The 18,257-nt window shown below is 48.2% G+C and overlaps 1 protein-coding gene across 4 annotated transcripts in view; it reads right to left on the minus strand.

The window, feature by feature from the left end:
- runx3 (RUNX family transcription factor 3) overlaps nucleotides 1-18,257 on the minus strand; it is a 60,825-nt gene that overhangs the window by 11,594 nt on the left and 30,974 nt on the right. For all 4 annotated transcript variants that reach the window (XM_036542481.1, XM_036542479.1, XM_036542480.1 and 1 more), the window contains 2 exons: nucleotides 17,305-17,409; nucleotides 1,823-1,990 (listed from right to left, as the gene is read on the minus strand). In XM_036542481.1, the coding sequence (XP_036398374.1) occupies nucleotides 1,823-1,990; nucleotides 17,305-17,409 (273 nt within the window). The remainder of the gene's footprint in view (nucleotides 1-1,822; nucleotides 1,991-17,304; nucleotides 17,410-18,257) is intronic.

Raw genomic sequence — 18,257 nt, forward strand, 5'->3', positions numbered from 1 at the left:
CCTCCAGTACTTGGCAGGCACAATGGCGCACAGCAGAATGTGGAGCGGGCTAAATCCCTCCCATTCCTTGCGGCTTGAGGGGGTGCATTACGCTCAAACCAACATTTAATGTGTTGTGTCTGCTGGAGAGGTATTTGTCGTAATGGAGGGTGTTTGCGCTAATGCCCTGACAGCCCAATAAAACAGTGATTTTAAGATAACCCCCCCTCCTCCCCTCCCCTCCCCCTCTAGAGCCTACAGGTACAGAGGTGTGGAGAGCACTGCTAATCTTTCTGGCTGCCGCAGAAACTGTTCTCTGCACCGCGCTGCTGTCTCAAGGTAAACACGAACCGCTTGTTTGCTCTTTTATTTTCAGAGCTTAAATAATGAAAAAGGGTCTGTTGAAAGATAAAAAGAAATGTAAATAACTCATTTGAATGTAAATAAAAAATGGCATCAACGTTAAATAATAAGATTAGCAGAATGACACATCCATAAGGTGGAGCAAGTGAAGTAATTATTTGTCTCATTTGTCTAAACTGATGTGACAGGGCGTGGGGCTAAGATCACAGATTGGCAGCATTTATATCTTTACTCAGAAAAAAACACAAATTTCTCAGGGGAAGGAAATTAGGGTTGCACAATAGTTTATGCACAGAAACCAGCGGTGATGTTCACGACTTCTACTCCACGCCATCCTGTTTTATAGGTAAAAAAAAGAGCACAGCTGACTTTAAGGCTGCTGTCAGCTAAAAGCTGATGGTGCTCAAGCTGTCCTTTCGCATCTTGATGGCAGACACGGCGGCCGTCGCTCTGGGGGAATCAGACAGCGCAAGGACGCAGGCTGGCGCTTTCTAACCCTGGCACACAGATACGCAGCTGCCCACTCTAACCAAAACACGGCAAAACAGACTCTCTGTGTCTACAAACAGCATCGATAACCAGGCCGAATCACACTGCCTTAATTACTATCTTAATTACACTCTTCATGAGAACCAATGTGTATAAATGAAGGGCGTCATGTAAGTGTGTGTGTATGTTCCTATGTAAATTTGTTTGTGTGCATACGTAAATGCATTTTCCTGCATGGGCATACACACACACACACACACACACATACACACACACACTGTCACACACGCACGCACACACACACGCAGACACACACACTCATAGACAGCAGCAGGCTGGGACCGATGTGGGCGGGGAGGTCACGCAGCACTGCTACATTCCTGCAGTGCCACTGTGCCACCGCTGTTTCGGGAAATGGAGGTGTGGCACAGTGCCGCCCAGCCAACCCCCCATACCCCCCCCCCCCCGCGGGCCACACGCAGGACACGCAGGGACAGAACCGCAGGAAAATCCAGTGCGGTCGACCGTAATCTCTTCTGATCAATACCCTCCTCCCTTTTGGGTTTCGACCGTTATCCCCCCTGATCAATACTCCCATTCCCATCTGGTTCTTCCGTAATCTCCCCTGATCGATAGCCCCCACTGTATCCTCCCACAGCTTGTGTTCTGCTGACGAATCAGAGTGGCCGAGCGAATATTGTCCACAGTCACGGCTTGCCAATGTAACTGATAAACAGCAGCACTGGATGAATGAATTAAACCAGAGCTTCTTAAAATTCTTCTTAAAATTTCTGACACAACTCATTGAGTTTGACTGTTTGCTGCATGGAGCAAAGAAAAAAAAAACGCACATACTCAAAAGCTATTGAAACGTAAAGGCAGAGTGCATTCAGGTTAGATTGAACCTGTGGTCACAGATCAGCACAGCCTTGGTGAACTGAGGAGGCGGTGTGATTAGAGTAAAGAGGGGGCGGTCTGAGAGGGCCATTACCTTGGATCTGGGACTGGGTGGAGGGGCTGAAGTGGCTCTGGTGGGAGGGCCTGGCGTTGCTGGTCCCGGGCCCCATTCTCAGGCCGGCCCGCTGGAAACGCTCCAGCTCGGACAGGCGGTCCGAGAACTGCATGGCCTTCTGGGGGTCCTCTAGTTTCACCCTGTGTCCTGTGAGAGGGATGGAGGAGAGAAGCCGGTTACCCACCCTGCTCTGCTTCACTCTGGTACCTCAGGGAGGCTGTGGGCCAGACTTAGCCAGCTGCAGTGGTGCTACCGTCTCACCCTCACACTCTGTATGACATCCAACACAATTCAGATATTACTCTATGAGGCCTCATGGTCTTACTTTTTAAGCTTGCGGTTTTAAAAATTGAACTGTTTTATATTACACAAATTGTACATGCAATACAAACACTACACATTTTAAAGAGGACTTCAAGTCTGATATGTTAATGCTATAAAAATAAAATTCATCCATATCGTGCCATCGAAGTTATTTAGTCACTGTTTGCTTTTTGGGTAGATTTGCGTTGCTCCTTAATGTTTGTATACGTGTCTGTTCGCATCTGGGTGAGGGCAGGACGTGACTCATGAACAGCAGGGGTTTCTTTGGCGTTTAGCTGCAGCTCAGCACCCGGAGTTTAAAAATGTGACAACACCAGGCTTGGGCAGGGGATTCCTCCTCTATTCAAGGAGATTACGGTGGGGGGGGAAACACATCAGAGAGACGCACAAGACTGGAAATACAACCTTCTTCCCGAGTGTTGGTAAATACATGCCACTGTTTTTCAGCCACAGAAATTAGATTAAGCCACAGAGGAGCACAGAGGGCCTCTCTCTTCTGCACATTGTAAAAATAGCGTCGCTGGATAAAACGATGCTGACAACTTCTGAACGCGTATGCGTGTTTGAAGCTGGCCCCCTGCCAGTTGTTTATTTAAACTCAACGCTCTAAAACTTGCACCTGTTCCCCTATAGCATTTGACGAAACATTATATGCCAACAATAACACTATGCAAGGTGTAAAAATAACACCAGGAAAAAAAAAATCTTTGTTGTTACCAGACTCTAAGGCAATTTGAGATGTAATAAAGGCCAGTATTGTGCTTGACAGTCCCCCCCCAAATAAAGCCAGGAAAGCCCCAGGCAGGCCTGGCTTTAAACAGCACAGCGGCTTCAGTTATTTCTGCCCCTTCTGTGTCTGAATCACATGCAGCTACTCAAACGGAAGGAAATTCTGCGACCTCGTTTTCAGGCCTCACAGTGCTCATCGGCCTCTCGCTGTTCGTTTACATCTGCAGGTGCAGGATTTCGGGAGTGTCTCACGCACGTTCTGTCTGCCGGGACAGCACCAGGAACAGCCTGGGGTTGAGGAGGTAAACATTCTGCTCTGCCTGCAATTAGCATATCGAAACAATCTGTCCGCGGCTCGTGCTCCTTGCCTTTCATTCTGGCTACTCTGAAAAATGACTAAAGTGAGGACTACTCCTTTAGCCTGTTTTACTCATAAGTCTGTGTATGCATTTGCTCACATTTGTATGTATTTAGCTGTATATTAAAGAGTTAAGAAGACAAAACTGTGCTGAACACACTTGGACAACAATCACAATAACTGTATCTGTCAGTAGTTTTACCCCAGGCAGCAACAGCAGCAGTGAAGAAACATAAAAAAAACACATGAGGCAAAATCCACACAAAGAGTCGTGACAAAGGTTTATCTCTCTGGATGCAGACAGGAACCTGAGGTGGGCTGAGGAAGTTCCTAATGGAGGAGTGGTTTTAATGTAACGCCGTAGAGCTGTGTCTGAAAGAACATGTGTACATTCTGTGGTTTTCTCTCTGGCACTCGCACTGTCCCTCGCCCCTCTCTGCAGAGCGCCCTAATGCGAAGTAATGGCTAGATTTGAATATTTTATCAAGATATAAAGGGGGCGAGCAGACGCACCGATATGGATTTTGCCCGGTTGACCCATGGGTAATATATCTTTTCGTTTACCGCTCTGTCCATTTGTTGGGGTGGACAGAAAGCACTTCAGGATGCCTTCTCTCTCAGCAAATGATTCAGATTCAAAATCAATTCCTCGCGGACCCAGACGTGCCCCCTCTACCCCCGCATCCCACTGAGACATACACACAAGCATGCACGCAGACGTGTACACACACACAGACACATGCACGCACACATGCGCGCACACGCACACGCGCGTGCTCGCTCACTGACTCGCGCCACTCGCGCCTGTGGATGAATCCGTCGCCGCCTCGGTGCCTCTGAACCTGGAAGCTCAGGCGCTTGAAAGTCCCGGCTATTTATTTTCTCTGGTTTCGGAGTAACACGCAAAAGCCACAGGGTCCAGTAAAAATAGACTCCCACCCATCCACCTCCGCCCCTCTGGCAAAAGGAACGATCTCTACCAGCACCCCACCCCCCCAACCCCCCCGCCACAGATAGCTTGTTATTTGCACTTTGGAAGCCAACCCTGCTGGCCTTCTCTCACTGCTGGGGAGTGGGGGCTGCGTGTGTGTGTGTGTGTGTGTGTGTGTGTGAGATGAGGGGGTCCTGGCACGTCCCAGCCCCTACTCCCACCCCTATGCACCGCTCCCCCAGACAGTGTGGCTACTGTCTCCTCAGCCCACAGGGAGGGGGAAACCGCCTTCCAAAAAAAATCTCCCAGCTTTCGCTCTGCTGCTGAGAGATTTATACCTCCTCAAACAACTGAAGGGGGGGAATTATATTCCGATGAAAAAAAAAAAAGAAGCTGATAATTGATATAGTTTTGTAGCCAGTGGTGGTCTGTGATGAATTGGCTGGCTCGTAAGGGATGAAAGTAAATATCCCTTTAGTAGGAAATCCACTGGCGCTGGTCCAGTTGGCAAGAGGCAGGCAACACGCTGCACTTCCAGTAGATTTGGATGGCCATGAGAGGGAAGGCAGAGAGCAAGCCTCATTACGCCAGGGCCTGGTGTTCATTACTGGGATCCTGAAGTTACTGTTACAACAGTAATCAAGTGAGCCATCCGTTTTCTCCCTCTCTTTCTCTCTCCCCCTTCTTCATAAAAAAAGTCCAATCGTTTCCCATCTGGAAACAACCCCCCCCCCCCCCCCCCCCCCCCCGCCCCACACACACACACACACACACACACACACACACACACACACCTGATACCCACTACACCGCATGAGCCATTTCTTCATTTTTAAGCACGGCCGAATTGAAACCGATTCCTCTAATCGGTCAAAAAAACGATACCTTTACGGACTTGAATGCCTCTTTTGTGCCGCCCGCTGTGGCCCCCGCTTAAAAGAAGCAAGGCACCTCGCCTTCCTGTTAAACATGGCGGTTTAACATCTTCCAGGCCGACCCCTTCGCTCCCGTGAACGCCCGGGGCTGACCGCGTTTAACACCCGCTCGCGCTGGTGCAGGAGAGGGGTTAGCATGCCACAGACCCATTTCAGAGCGTTTTGTGGTCAGATGAATATTTCATGCATCAGGGTGCACTTAGGAGCGAATGCTGCTTTTTTTCGCAATGATATCATAACCACAAGAAAGGCATGGCTGATGGAGGCAGCCGAGTGGGAGACTAAAATAATTACGTTCAGACAGCGTACAATATATATGGGAGAAGCTTAAGCTCAAGAGATGTTATCACAGGGTTCTCAAAACCCATTCGGAAAGGGTTACGCCCCTTCAAAAGATTAACTAGGATAATAAGGTAAATAACTGTTTTTTAATTAACGCCTTGACTGGTGCATAACAAAAAGAATTAATTTTTACTTTTCTGAGGTTTTCGACTGACAAAAAATAAAATAAGTGAATTCAACAGTAGTGTTTTGAGCAAGCTTCTTAGGGTTACACTACAAAGGAGTAATGCATTTATCAAATGAGATGAACTGAAACTGAGTAAGAGCACAAGCTAGAACTGAGAACAGCATTTACATACAAACACACATGCATACCTGCTTCCTGTGCATACGCAAAAATACATCCAAACAAATACGCACGTGGTACATGGATACAGACATACAAACACATATGCATTCACGCAAAAGAAATAAATTTCATGCACGCATACATGTGTGAATCCACGTCTTATGTCTTGGTGCTCTGAATCCAGTGAGCAGATAAAATTGTTTGCTGGTAGAAAGTTACACGGAAGGCAATGCATTGTATTTGTAAATATACTTCACGTATTCAGCCTGATGTTTACTCACTTCAGAGGAAGTTCTGAGATCACAGGTCACAAGTGCAAGAGCGGTCTTTTACTAGCACAGTTCCTCACTGCATATCCGCTCTGCAGCTTTCAAACGCATGCTTGCTGCACCTGAATCGCCCCACTTCAAAACATGTGCCCCGCTACTAGACATGCAGGCTAGTTGAGGATGTGTCGCTTGCTGTCTTTCGGTTTCAGGTCGGAAGCAGCCTGTCGGCTTAGCAAGCACAGCTCTCCTCACTACCACGGAGGGGCAGAGAGAATATTACTGATATACCAGGGAGAACACACCAGCGATGGGATTCAAGGAAGCTTCATCAGTTCCATATCACTGCATGAAGGTTCTTACATAAGAGAGTCACAAGAGTGAGGAGGGGCGAGTGATGTAAAACTAACCAAACAGGAGTGAGGTTGTTGAGGGGTGGCCAGCTATGTGAGAACCCTATAAAGCTTCCCTTACAGGCTGCCGATGCCCACCACCCTCCCCTCCCAACGTCGTCCAGTAACACAAAGCAAACACCAGCACCAACAGTCCCATTCAGAATCACCTGTCTGTCACCTGACACTTTAAACCGAGGTCCTGACTCTGGCTGGTCATTAAAGAAATCCCACTGCACTGTTCTTAAAGAGCAGGTGCATATCCCTGGCCACTGGCTACTAACTTTTCTCCACTGCACTGGGTTTGTGGTGATGTCACACAAAATGGCTACTACATGGGTACAATGCGTCAGCCCCAAGTTACAGACTATTAACTGTGGTATGCATATAGATAAGAGAATGTGTACATCAAGATAAAGTAAAAGAAAAACCAGACATGTTAAAAGCAGTCTGTTCTGCCTCATAACTATGTTTTTGATAAAGAAAAACAAAACCAAAAAAAGAGAGATGGTGTCAAAGATTGTGACGCCGCCTCCACGCTTCATTTCTGATTTCAGAATCCCAGTCTGGGTTTCAGACCTTCCACTGACACCTGTCATCACATACATCTGATGTCTACAGCAGTATCCTGCATTAAAAAGGCCAAACAAGAACCTTGTTAATGTGCTGTGTTACAGTGGGCTTTCGTACCCGTGTCAGCAGGCACTGCTTCCTGCTTTTGGTAACGGGTCCTAGTATTAGCCATGGGGCACTTATAGGGCTACTTACAGGGAGGAATAGCTGAGCCAAAAGGTGCTAATAGCACCCATAAGCTGACTGGGTTCTTTCCCTCTCTCTCTCTCTCTCTCTCTCTCTCATGCTCAGCCTTTGTGGTCTCTCCCAGACCATAGTAGCCGAGCTCAGAGTGTATTTACTTTGTGAAGGTAGGAAATGACAGGTCCTCAGCTCCGACGGGCACAGTTGATTGATGACTCTATATGCTCCACTTCCTTCCCTCGTCACCCCCCACCCCCACCCCCCTGTATTTTACTATTACCCTTTTTTGTATTGAAAGAAAGAGGCATATGTTCCCCTCTGAAGAGAGACATTAAACACAAGTTCTTTTTATAAAAGGCTGGGTGCGCTTTTTCAGGAGCCAAGTGTAATCCTATCTAGGCAGCAGGGCGATACGTGCTTGGCCCGTTTTCCCATTAGAGGGAAATATATTCAGAGGGTAAATATTTGTATAAATCGTAAAAAAAGGGGCTTGATAGACCTATGATAAGATCCTAACTTGATTTTGAGTGGCTGGTCTGAACTGTAAACTGCATTGCTCTGTAAAAGACGGAGTGTTTGAAGAGACCCCCAGCAGCAAGTGTGGCCTTCTTTGCACTGTGCTGGGGGGGGGGGGGGGGGCATGTGTTCTGGATTGTTGAGCACTGATTTAAGAACCCTGCATTTAAAAGGAGCGGACCGTGTTTGTTTTTTCCCCTGCCTATTTGAAGAGGCTGGCGGTGTGCTGGGCCACCAGTCGCGCATGTCAACGGCTCTCCCCCTTTTATGTTTTGTCCAGGCGGTTAATACTGTTGCAAACAGCATTTGTAACTGACACGCTGTTCTGGCTGTGAGCAGGGGGAGAGGGGGGAGAGTTGGGGGGGGGGGGGGGCAGATACCACGTAGCTCTGCTTCACAATAGCATCTCCTCTTATTACAGTTGAAGCCTGGAGGACTGGCGGGGAAGATGACAGTTAATTTCTTCCTGTTGGGGTGGGGGGCGGTGGATAAGGGGCGGGGGGCGGGGGCGGGGGTGGGGGGGGCTACTTCCGCTGTTTTTTGACGGAGCTTGAGGATGTTTCAACATCTGCCAAACGCGGGGTTGCACAGTTCTCTTCCTCTCCGCCTCGCACGTCCCCGTCCTCTAGCTGCTCTCACAGCGTAGAGGTGGGCCACAGTGATGTCACAGCTGACCCAACCAATCAGGTCCCTCCTCACTGACGACCCACTGAGCACCAAGCTGGCTAGCTTGCCGAATTCGTTGCCGAGTGAAAGTGAAGCAGTTTAGACTCTTGTCGAGAAATACAATAAATTTCAAGACATGGCTCGTGAGCAGAGGGGATGGTACACATTCACAGTTGAGAGTGCAGAATGCATCACCAAACACTGCGGGTCCCATTGCATTTTCTGCTGCCTCTGAATTTGCCAATGCACTCTGCAGACAACTGCAAGTAGGCTGTGCCTAAGCCAGTTGCACTGAACTAAGTTGAGCCATTTGAGCCAATTGCTTTGCTAAGGGTCGTCTCATTCAAACCCCAGTAATGCGCAGCACATAGTGAAGCTTGCTGATCCTGTTGAGTGGGCATTGACCCTGTGTTACAGATCATCAGACCGCAGCCAAAGAACAGCACAGACAGTGCACCTTGTATGTCAGTGTGAGAAGAAAAAGGGTAACACTGAGATTTTAGTCACGAATGAACTGCTGTAACAGCAAAGGACACAGAACCTGGATTCCCCAGGAACACCCTCTTGGTTTTGACGTCAACTATAGTGAAAAACCCCTGGACCACAACCCTTAGAGTCCCATGACCGCATGCCTTTAAAAAGCTAAGCCCAGTGTGATCCCCCACCCAAAATCTTTACACCTCTTTCAACATCAGGGCTGAACAGGAAGCCATACCGACACACAAAAAAATAAAATCCATGAGTTACTGGTGTCTATCAGCAGATCCGCTCAGCTGAAGTTTGTGAACGTTATTTTTCAAAGAGAGACAGAGCCAGCGGAGGCGCTGCACACCCTGTGAAAGGGGGCAGGCGGCTCCCGCTTCGGGAGGCCACGCACCATGAGCTACCCGAGTCACAGGCTGCCGGCGCAAGGCTTTCGTGCAGTGGTGCAGAGACGCACTGCTACGTGCTACTGTGACCCGTCTCACCCCCCCCCCCCACCACCGCCGCCCCCGTCCCCCGAGCACGCGCACAACAGCCTCCATTACTGCCGCCCTATCAAGTTCTTTCTTAGTCCTTACACAAGGTGGCCCACAGAAATATGACAGCTGCGAAAAAACCTCACGAGTCGCAGGGTTCTGTAATGCCAGGACCCAGGACTCCCCCCCGAGTGCTGTATTATACTGGGTCTAAACACACAGTACGCAACCCTGCAGCTGAGACAAAACACTTTACAGAGAGAGAGAGAGAGAAAGAGAGAGAGAGAGAGAGAGAGAGAGAGAGAGAGATGGGGGGGGGGGGGGGGGGGGCAACAACATTAAAGACTGTGAGTGGAAAATATGACAGACACCCTTTCTCTCCTTCCCGCCTCTGGTGATAAAAGCTCACAACAGCCTGACGATCAAATGGAGAGCAGCAGAGAGAGGCCCTGACAGTGGTGTCCCTCACACTATGTGAGCCGTGCACACCTGAAGCCCGACAGCTGGGAGGGGGATCCATCCTACACTACACTGCATCTGGATGGGGGTGGGAGGGGAGGCAAGGGTTGGCCAGCATCCATGGAGGGGGCAAAGGGTGCCGTCAGCCCAGGATCACAACAATGGGGACTACACACGAAGGAAACCGAAAACACTGTGAGAGTAATCACGCTCCTTTGTCCCCTCCGCCTCTGGGTCTCCCAGCTCATCCTGACTGAAGGGAGACAGAGGCCAGGGTGTGGTGGCTGCCGCAAAGTGTGTGCATGCGTGTGTGCGTGTGCGTGCACGTGTGTGTGTGTGTGTGTGTGTGTGTGTGGGTGTGTGTGTGTGTGTGTGGAGAGGTGGCGTGCAATGAGGGGGGGATTCAGTGCCTCCTGGCATGCCGCCAGAACACTAACCCTCCCAGGGTGCTGACTGCACCACCACAACAGAGGCGGCCCTCTTCACTCCGAGTGATAGATTATATTAGAGAAGTAACCTGTACTCTAAATGTTGTTTTAGTGCAGGAGGTGAGATTTGGGGAGGGGGGGGGGGGGGGGGGGGTTTGGGGGAACGTGATAATAAGCAAGGTGTCGTGGTAGGGTGCACGAGTGTGTATGACGGGGGATGGGGGGGGGGGTTCCAACGAAGGCTGGGCGCTGCAGGAAGGTGAGTTAGGCGCAGGCGGCGGGTGTGAGTACGTTTTTTGCGTGTGTGTGCGCAGAGGCGAGAAAGCGAAACCTTCTGACACATCGGCTGGTGTAGCTCTGACGCCTGTGACAAAGAGTGTTTCTTTCTTTTCCCACACGCCTGAAAGGCCGGCAGTGACAAACATCAGGAACGCAGGTCTCCACTCAGTAGGGACATACATCTTGTGTATGCGTGTTTGTGTTATGAGAGTACAACTGCAGGTGTGGGTTCAGAGATGTTTCAGAAAAATGGAAAATTCGGGGGGGGTGGGGGGTGTTCAGTTAAGCTGCGGCTCCAAAAAAAAAAGGCCATTCACCTGCGACACTCTGCAGTGAAGAGAAACACAGCTGCACAAATGCCCACATGTAGACTGAAATGCAATCAGCACAAGTCTACAGGACTACAGGAAACTGCTAGAGGCAATGTCTCGTCTTGTTCTGCTGTCTGCCATATTTACACCCTTGGCTCTCTCTACCATTTGGTTTAATACAGAGAGCCCTGGACTGCAGCATTCATGCTCAAAAGCTGCACATGGTGTGTGTTTTGGCCCCATAATATTCAATTCAATTATTTTGTCTCTATTCTTGTTGGCATAGATATAGGATATATTAACATTATGCAAACGTTTCCCTTCCTGGGTCATTGCTCCTGATGGGTTTTATGTAGCTTTTTGGATCTGTTTGGATATTCATAAAACAATAAAATAAACAAAAGAATATCAGTAAAAAAATTTTACAGGATAGATGTTGTTTTCCTCCTCTCTTTGCCATTCCCCAAGACTACCTATCCAATTCCCAGTCTGCCCCAAACTCAGCCTTTGGGAAAACTGCCCCTCCCTATTTCCAGAATGAGCAGAGCAAACGCAAACATCTTGGAACATCTATTTTTGCAGTCCGTTCCTCACTATTAAACCTCAGACAAATAAATATTAAAAGTACAGTACCTTACACAGTTAGATTCCCGTAAGTTTGGAGTTTTTTGTGCCCCCCGCCCTTCCCCGACACTCTCCGCCCCTCCGCTCCTCCCCCGGACACAAAAAAAAGGAAAAAAAAAACAGTTTATTATCATAATGCAGTTAAGGAGAAAATATTCCAACTCATGGGCCATTTATTTTTCTAAAATGAGATCTCAGCGTTTATTAAATTACTTTAAAACGGCGTAATGGGAGTCTTTTTTCTGGGCCCGTGTAAATAAGGAAGTACAGAGGTACACAAAGTGGCCATTTACTCCCTTCAATTGTTGGATAAACAGGAAAAAGTTTGGTATGGGGAGGGGGGAGTGTGTGAAATTGACCATGCCTTTTCTTTTTCTGAGAACGAGTCGCGACACAATCCATTCACTTTTTTTTTTTTGCAGCACAAAACATAATCCCGCTGGGTCCGTGAATAACTACATTGCTTTCTGAGAAACACTGGATGCGTCAATAACTCCTTCAAGTGGCTTCTCTGAAACAAACTTTATGACTTTTATGTTCCTGCTTTGCTGACTGGGAAACAGGGGTCTGCCTTTGAGGCATGTACAACACGCCCTGTGGCAGAAAGCTCTCAAATCGGTCTGCTTTCTGACAGGGTGAAAGCAACAACCGAGGCATCAATGAGGCAGCGAGGAGAGCCGAAGGGGGGTCACAATTTCATCCAGTGACGCCCTTAAGCTGTTTTTTACAATTGATTTTCTTTAGCAAACCAAGCAAACTTTCATTTCTCTGCTGCTTTAAAAATATGTTAAATTATGAGTAAGAGCGAGAGAGGGAGGGAGAGGAATGAAAAACGAGACTGAGACACTGGAAGAACGACACAGACGGACTGAAATTCCTTCTCTTACTTTCGTCTGACATATTTTGTCTAATTTGTGGTGCTTTCACCGGGCTTAGTCGAGGATTGCAGGTTGAATACCTGGTGTGACACCCCAGGAGTTTCGGCTACAGGATTGTCTGGTATCTGCTTCCTATTCTCTCTCCAAAGAGAGTGGGTGGGTGGGCCGGGGGGATGTGTGTTAGGGAGATGCATGATGGGATTTTCCAGCCAGTGGCACAATAAGACCAGCACCCAGACAGTCAATGGCCTGTTTATCCTGTCAACACCAGACACCACAGAGCCACTCACTTCTGTCTGTTTTCTTGCTTTTTGTGACTGAAACCCAAATGAATCCCTCAAAAAGGAATACCACCCACCACCCACATACATGAAGCTTAAATGTACGGTAATGCAGGGTATGGAGCTAACAGGTTTATAAATAAATAAAAATGGATGTGCTACTGACGGAACAGCGATGCAGCCATTTTGAAAACCCTCCACCTTCCCTGTGACATAAAGCGCAAGCCCTTTTCCACAAACCATTCCTGCATGCTTATCAAGCTCCAATATTTGCTCAGTTCGTAATCAAAGAAGCAAAGCATGACTGAAAAGCTGACCCCAAAAAGAACATCATCTACAGCTTCTGGTGCTTCACCATAAAGCAGAGTGACATTTCTGTGAAACGATCAAGTCCCTCATTGTACGCCAGTCTCTAGGCGAGCACTCTTTATGTTTTTTACACACCACATCAAATTATACATTAGCAATCATGGGGCCTCTTAATGAAGCGTTTGTTTCTGTAATCCGCTACTGACATCAGTACACTGGACGCCACTGGTTCATTTCCTAGCTCATGCATGTGGGGATGCTCGGTGGGGGCGTGGGAGGTGGTGTGATTGAGGGTGGGGGTTGAGGATGATGCGTTGAGGCGTTCAAAGAAATTCGCCCCAAAGCTGTATGCAACATGACTGCTTTTCTTTTCAGCATTGTTGCGTGTTTTGAACGGCCTTTTTTTTGAAAGCACCACCCCTTTCTGTTTCGACATCAAAGTGGGCTCCGCTCGTGAGCTTCTCGGAGGGGGGAGGCCTCTCGTCTGATTTGTGTGCCTGGGCGCGGCACGGGACGCGTTAATAGGTGGACACACCTGGCCGCTGTCCCAGAGTCAGATGCTTCTCCTTTTCAACGTACGCCCCAACTCTGTTTACTCTGGGGCGGGCCGGCTGTGTCATCAGAAAAATAACACAGCAAACGTCTTTGTTTGGCCATTTGCATACCGTGTACAGTCAGAGTGCTAAATGCAAATGAATTCAACCTGCTGTCTCTGCTCTCTCAGCCCCTCACCATACAAAACAAATGAAAGCCACAAAAAGCAAAAGAAATACAAAGTATTTTGCAAACACGAGAAACAAGAAAAAAACTGGAAATGGGAACAAAGCCTCCTGCAAATTCTGTCCGCTGTTGCAACCCACCTTAAAAAGTGGAACAAGGTCGCATCAGCCGAGACCGTGGCTTACTAAAAGTTAACCGATTATCGCTGAGTTACAGCTAAGTGATTTCATTTGTTTTGCTTCTGTGTTTGTGTGTGTTTGTGCGCTCGCAGCTGTCTGTGTGTACACACGTGCACACGTGTGCTTTGTGAAAAGGTGCAGCATCCAGTTCTGGTTTGCAATTTGTGGAAACACTTCTTCAGCCTGGAACTGTAATTGTGTGTGACAGTGTACCGCACTATGGCAACCACTCCCACAAACAACAGCACCTAGCGCTTGAAGTGAGGTCCTAGCATGCCCTTAACTTACACCTAAATAAACACGACAGACAGCATTTATTTTTGCAAACGCATTCTTTCAAATAAATTCACAAAAAGTATTTTTTTCCCCCTCACCTCCCCTCTCCTCTCAGCCTAGGGGCACTGAGGAGAAAATGTTTTGAGGAAGCTGCTGAATACTGAAGAGCTCATCACCCCTGTGAGTCACATTTGGAGGCACAGACATAAAACTGCCCAGCCGACAGCGGATATGTAGGTGATGTCATCGGGGGGAGATAGCGCACGCAACGTGCAGCGAGGTTTTAATTTAGCTCAACTGCGTCACCACCGAGGAGGGTCTCATCGCCTGTCCGAGTGCCACTGTCGTCATCTCCTTTTTTCACCGTGCTGCCTCTCCTCTCCCTTTCTCTTTCTCTCTCTCTCTCTCACCATTTTTTGTGGTCTGGTTCCTCACGGCTCAAACTTTTTTAATCTTCCATAGCTGATTGTCTGACCTGGCACTGGCTGCATGCAGCCCCTGTTGCACCTTTGAACTTTGAACTTTGATTAGAACTTTAGCTGATGCTGCAGTCTGGTTCAGAAATTCCGGGGTTCAGATGTGTCACATGACTTCATCTGTGAAAGGGAGGGTGGATTCTAACACCCCCCCCTCCCCCTCACACCTTCTGATAACATCTTTCTGGTGAATGTGTGTGTGTGTGTGTGTGTGTGTGTGTGTGTGTGTGTGTGTGTGTAGTGAGTGGACTGTATAGGCCTGTGTGTGTGTGTGTGTGTGTGTGTGTTTGTGAGCCTTCATGTACGCTTGCCTGTGTGTGTGTCCATGCATGTCCACCCACATGTGTATGTCTCATAAGTGCGCCAACATCTGTGTGATGTGCATGTGTGTTTGCATATGTGTGTGCCTGTGCATTTGTATGTCCTGTGTATGTGTGTGTGTGTGTGTGTCCGCGTGTGTGTGGGTGGTGTGCACCTGTGTGTACTTGTTTTGATTCATTCGCTCCAGTTTTCCTCACTCATTACTTGCAGGGTTAGAGATGAGAGGAAGTACTGTGTCTGTACTGTTTCCAGGGGAGGGCCCTGTAGGGGTGGCCTCTACCCCGTCTTTCAGGTTTCCCAACCAAATCTGTGAACAAGACACTTATCCCTGCCAAACTCCACTTGGAAGCACTGCAAATCAAAGCCCCAAACAAATGCAGCACACAGCCGACGACTGCCCCAGCCAATGAGCAGGCAAGAGGCAGACTTGGGAGGGGTTTCTTGGGAAAGAGTAAAATTTTCTGATCAAAGAAAAATAATTGACCATAATGGACCTCCACTCCATGCTCTCTTGGGCTGAAAAAGATGTAAACAGAGTTGACATATCTGACGCCTTTCAGATGCTTTCTGTTCACAAAACACCTTACTGGTGTGAGTGATTGCTGCTCTGGTCGTCTCTCCAAATTAGTCTCACAGATCTAAACAAGCTGTGGCTTCCATCCTCTACTGGGACACTGCTAAGAAAAAAGCTTTATCGTTCTCCCATTTACACTATTCTAACAGAGCAAGGCACCATAACAGTGTTATGTACAAAAATTCAATGAAAAGCAAAAAAAAAATTATTATGGAATTTTCAGTACCCTTCCAAATTGCCTTAATAAGTTGTCCATGAAATGATGCTTCCGGAGGCTCCAGTCAAGTGGGAGGCCACAAACCTCATTAAAAAAAAAAAACGAGATGGGGAAAAAAGCAGCTCTTTTTCACAAGATGGTCTGAGTGACGAGGGCTCACATGACGTGCGACGCCCCAGGAGCAGACGTGACATTTGGAGGGAGACAAGGGAGAGACAGCTTTATGTCTTATTTTAATTGCAGGAAACCAGGGCTCACGCACACGGTCTCAAATAAAACCGCTCTGGTGTTGGAGCACTGGAGGACACTGGGGAGAAAAGTGGGGAGGTGTATTAACCTCTCCCCTTCCCCTCTCTGGGCTCGCGGTTCTTGCGTTTCTCGCACTTCCTCAAATAGCAGACGGACAGAGAGGCGGCGCGGCAGCACCCTTTTGCAGTCGCTCGTACACCCTCTATGGTCAACCCGTGTATGCAGAACTGCTGTGATTGGCCAGCACCCCCACTTGATTTGCATAAAAATGATCCAATCCAATAGGATGTCTACACACAGAAGGGATAGATACCTGCTGTTCTAGAATTGTAGCAGCTTCTATAACAATGTATTACAACAGAATTTTAACACAGATTCTAGTTCAGTCCTATCCAATATGGCTGCCCGGCTCTGGAATACATTTGATGGTTCATTTTGACAAGTAAAGCCATTCTATTAATTCAGTTCGCATGGTTCCGCCCCTTCTGCTCCATTAAAATGCATCAATTCCGAAAACAGTCAAGCGGGTCATCCCGAAGAGCCCGGGCTAGCACACGTGCCTCTCCAGGGCTCTCAGTGGACAGCTCTTTACAATCCCTGGTCAATGAGCCTCCATCGCGGTCTGCCAGGTATAACCCTCAGACCGACGCTATAAGACGGGGGCTGCGGCCTTTCGCAATTGTGGCTTCGTGACACATCGCCCCTCTCAGTGGTTGCGGTAGGGAGCGCTTGTCTTAATGCGTATTACGGATCCCTCTCGCGGTAGCCGCACCGGCTAATACTGCAGCACGTCTCTCTCTGCGGTCTGCAGCAGCCGATCGATCGCCCTGCTCGGCCAAAGAGGAGGATGGGAAAACGTGAACGAATGCTGGCGGACATGTTAGTCTCTGAAACCTGCAACGGCTGTCATCGGCGGGTGACTCATGTGCCCCATTCGGGAGAAACTCTCTATAGTTGCTTCCCCTCATTTGTCCCCTGAACTCAGAATAGGTCCCTGTCAACCCCACACCACCCCCCCCCCCCCCCCCCACCCCCACGAACGCCAGAACCAGCCTATCATAAAAATAGCCAACTCATGCTGTCATGTGTACTTTCATACCCCATACCGCAGCAGCAAAGCGGAGAAAACTCCTCTTGTTTTGAATGAAAGTGTGTGCCAGGCCCGAAATCAATGGCTCCTCAGCAATGACACTGATCACACTGTCATCTTTTATTTTTTTCCCCTCGGATTGATAAAGCAATGACCCAACGTGACCCATCACCAGCCAGAGTGCACCGGTGGGAGCCCTGGCCCCTTTTAACTTCTAATTATACACCAGGAATGAGCGTCCGGGCTATGCACCAACACCCCCCCTCCCTCCCGCGCTGGGTCACGCCCTGTCCGATCGGAAGCGGGAAGGGAATCGTGGGTACTCACGTCTGGGTTCCCGAGGCCCGTCCACGGTCACTTTGATGGCCCGGTGGTATGTGGCCACTTGGGGCGGACTGGTGAAGACAGTGATGGTGAGGGTGAAGCTCTTTCCTGAAGGCAGGGAGGAATTAAGCAGGGTGGGAGTTAGTGAGCGATCGACGGGAAATACAAGAAAACCTCAAACCTTCTGTTTGAGTCAGTATCACTCACAGATTAACCCAGCTAAGGGAATCTGTTGCAAAATGTTCACAGAGTGGACAGTAATAGCTTATAGTTGTACAAAGCTGATGCTAGCAGGATGAGTGTGTTACATGCGTGGAGCTCTCGTTGACCCAGCTAGGCTCTGTATGCATGTACGCAGTGCGTGGGCGGCGATCAAACACACAGAGCCGTGCTCTTTCCTAGCTCTGAGGAGCTGCTCTGATAGAGGGAATCTCATTAAGAACTAGAAGAAAGGTCTCAGGGATGGATAATTGAATGCAGAAATGATAGGTACATCAAATTTAGAGACAAGAGCCTTTCCTGTCTGTCAGTCTGCAGCTATTTAAGTGTAACATTTAAAGGAAAAACGCAAGTAAGGGGCCAAGAGGAAAAAGGAGAAAAAGAAAAACCTAAAAGAATGTCAGCTATGTGACCACGGGTTTTTAAAAGGTGTGTAAACAAGCAAGACCGTTAAAACACAAAGCAATATAATGTATATTTAGGCCACGGTGATTCTCATGTAAAACAAAATGTTTAAAAAATTCTGAATTCACAGCATTTGTCTGTCTGTTGCGTATTTAAAAACATACGTGTTTAAATGTTTTATCTCGTGAAGTATTTTGATTGTGAAGGATACCGGGGTAACTAGGCAACACAGAATGCAACATTGTTAAATACAATGAGGGCATGCTTTACACAGCTTCAGTTAAATATGGTTCATCTGATTCTACGTTATCCACTGTTGTGTTACTGGAACA

The sequence above is a fragment of the Megalops cyprinoides genome, chromosome 12 (assembly GCF_013368585.1).
Source record: "Megalops cyprinoides isolate fMegCyp1 chromosome 12, fMegCyp1.pri, whole genome shotgun sequence".
Classification (NCBI taxonomy): Eukaryota; Metazoa; Chordata; class Actinopteri; order Elopiformes; family Megalopidae; genus Megalops; species Megalops cyprinoides.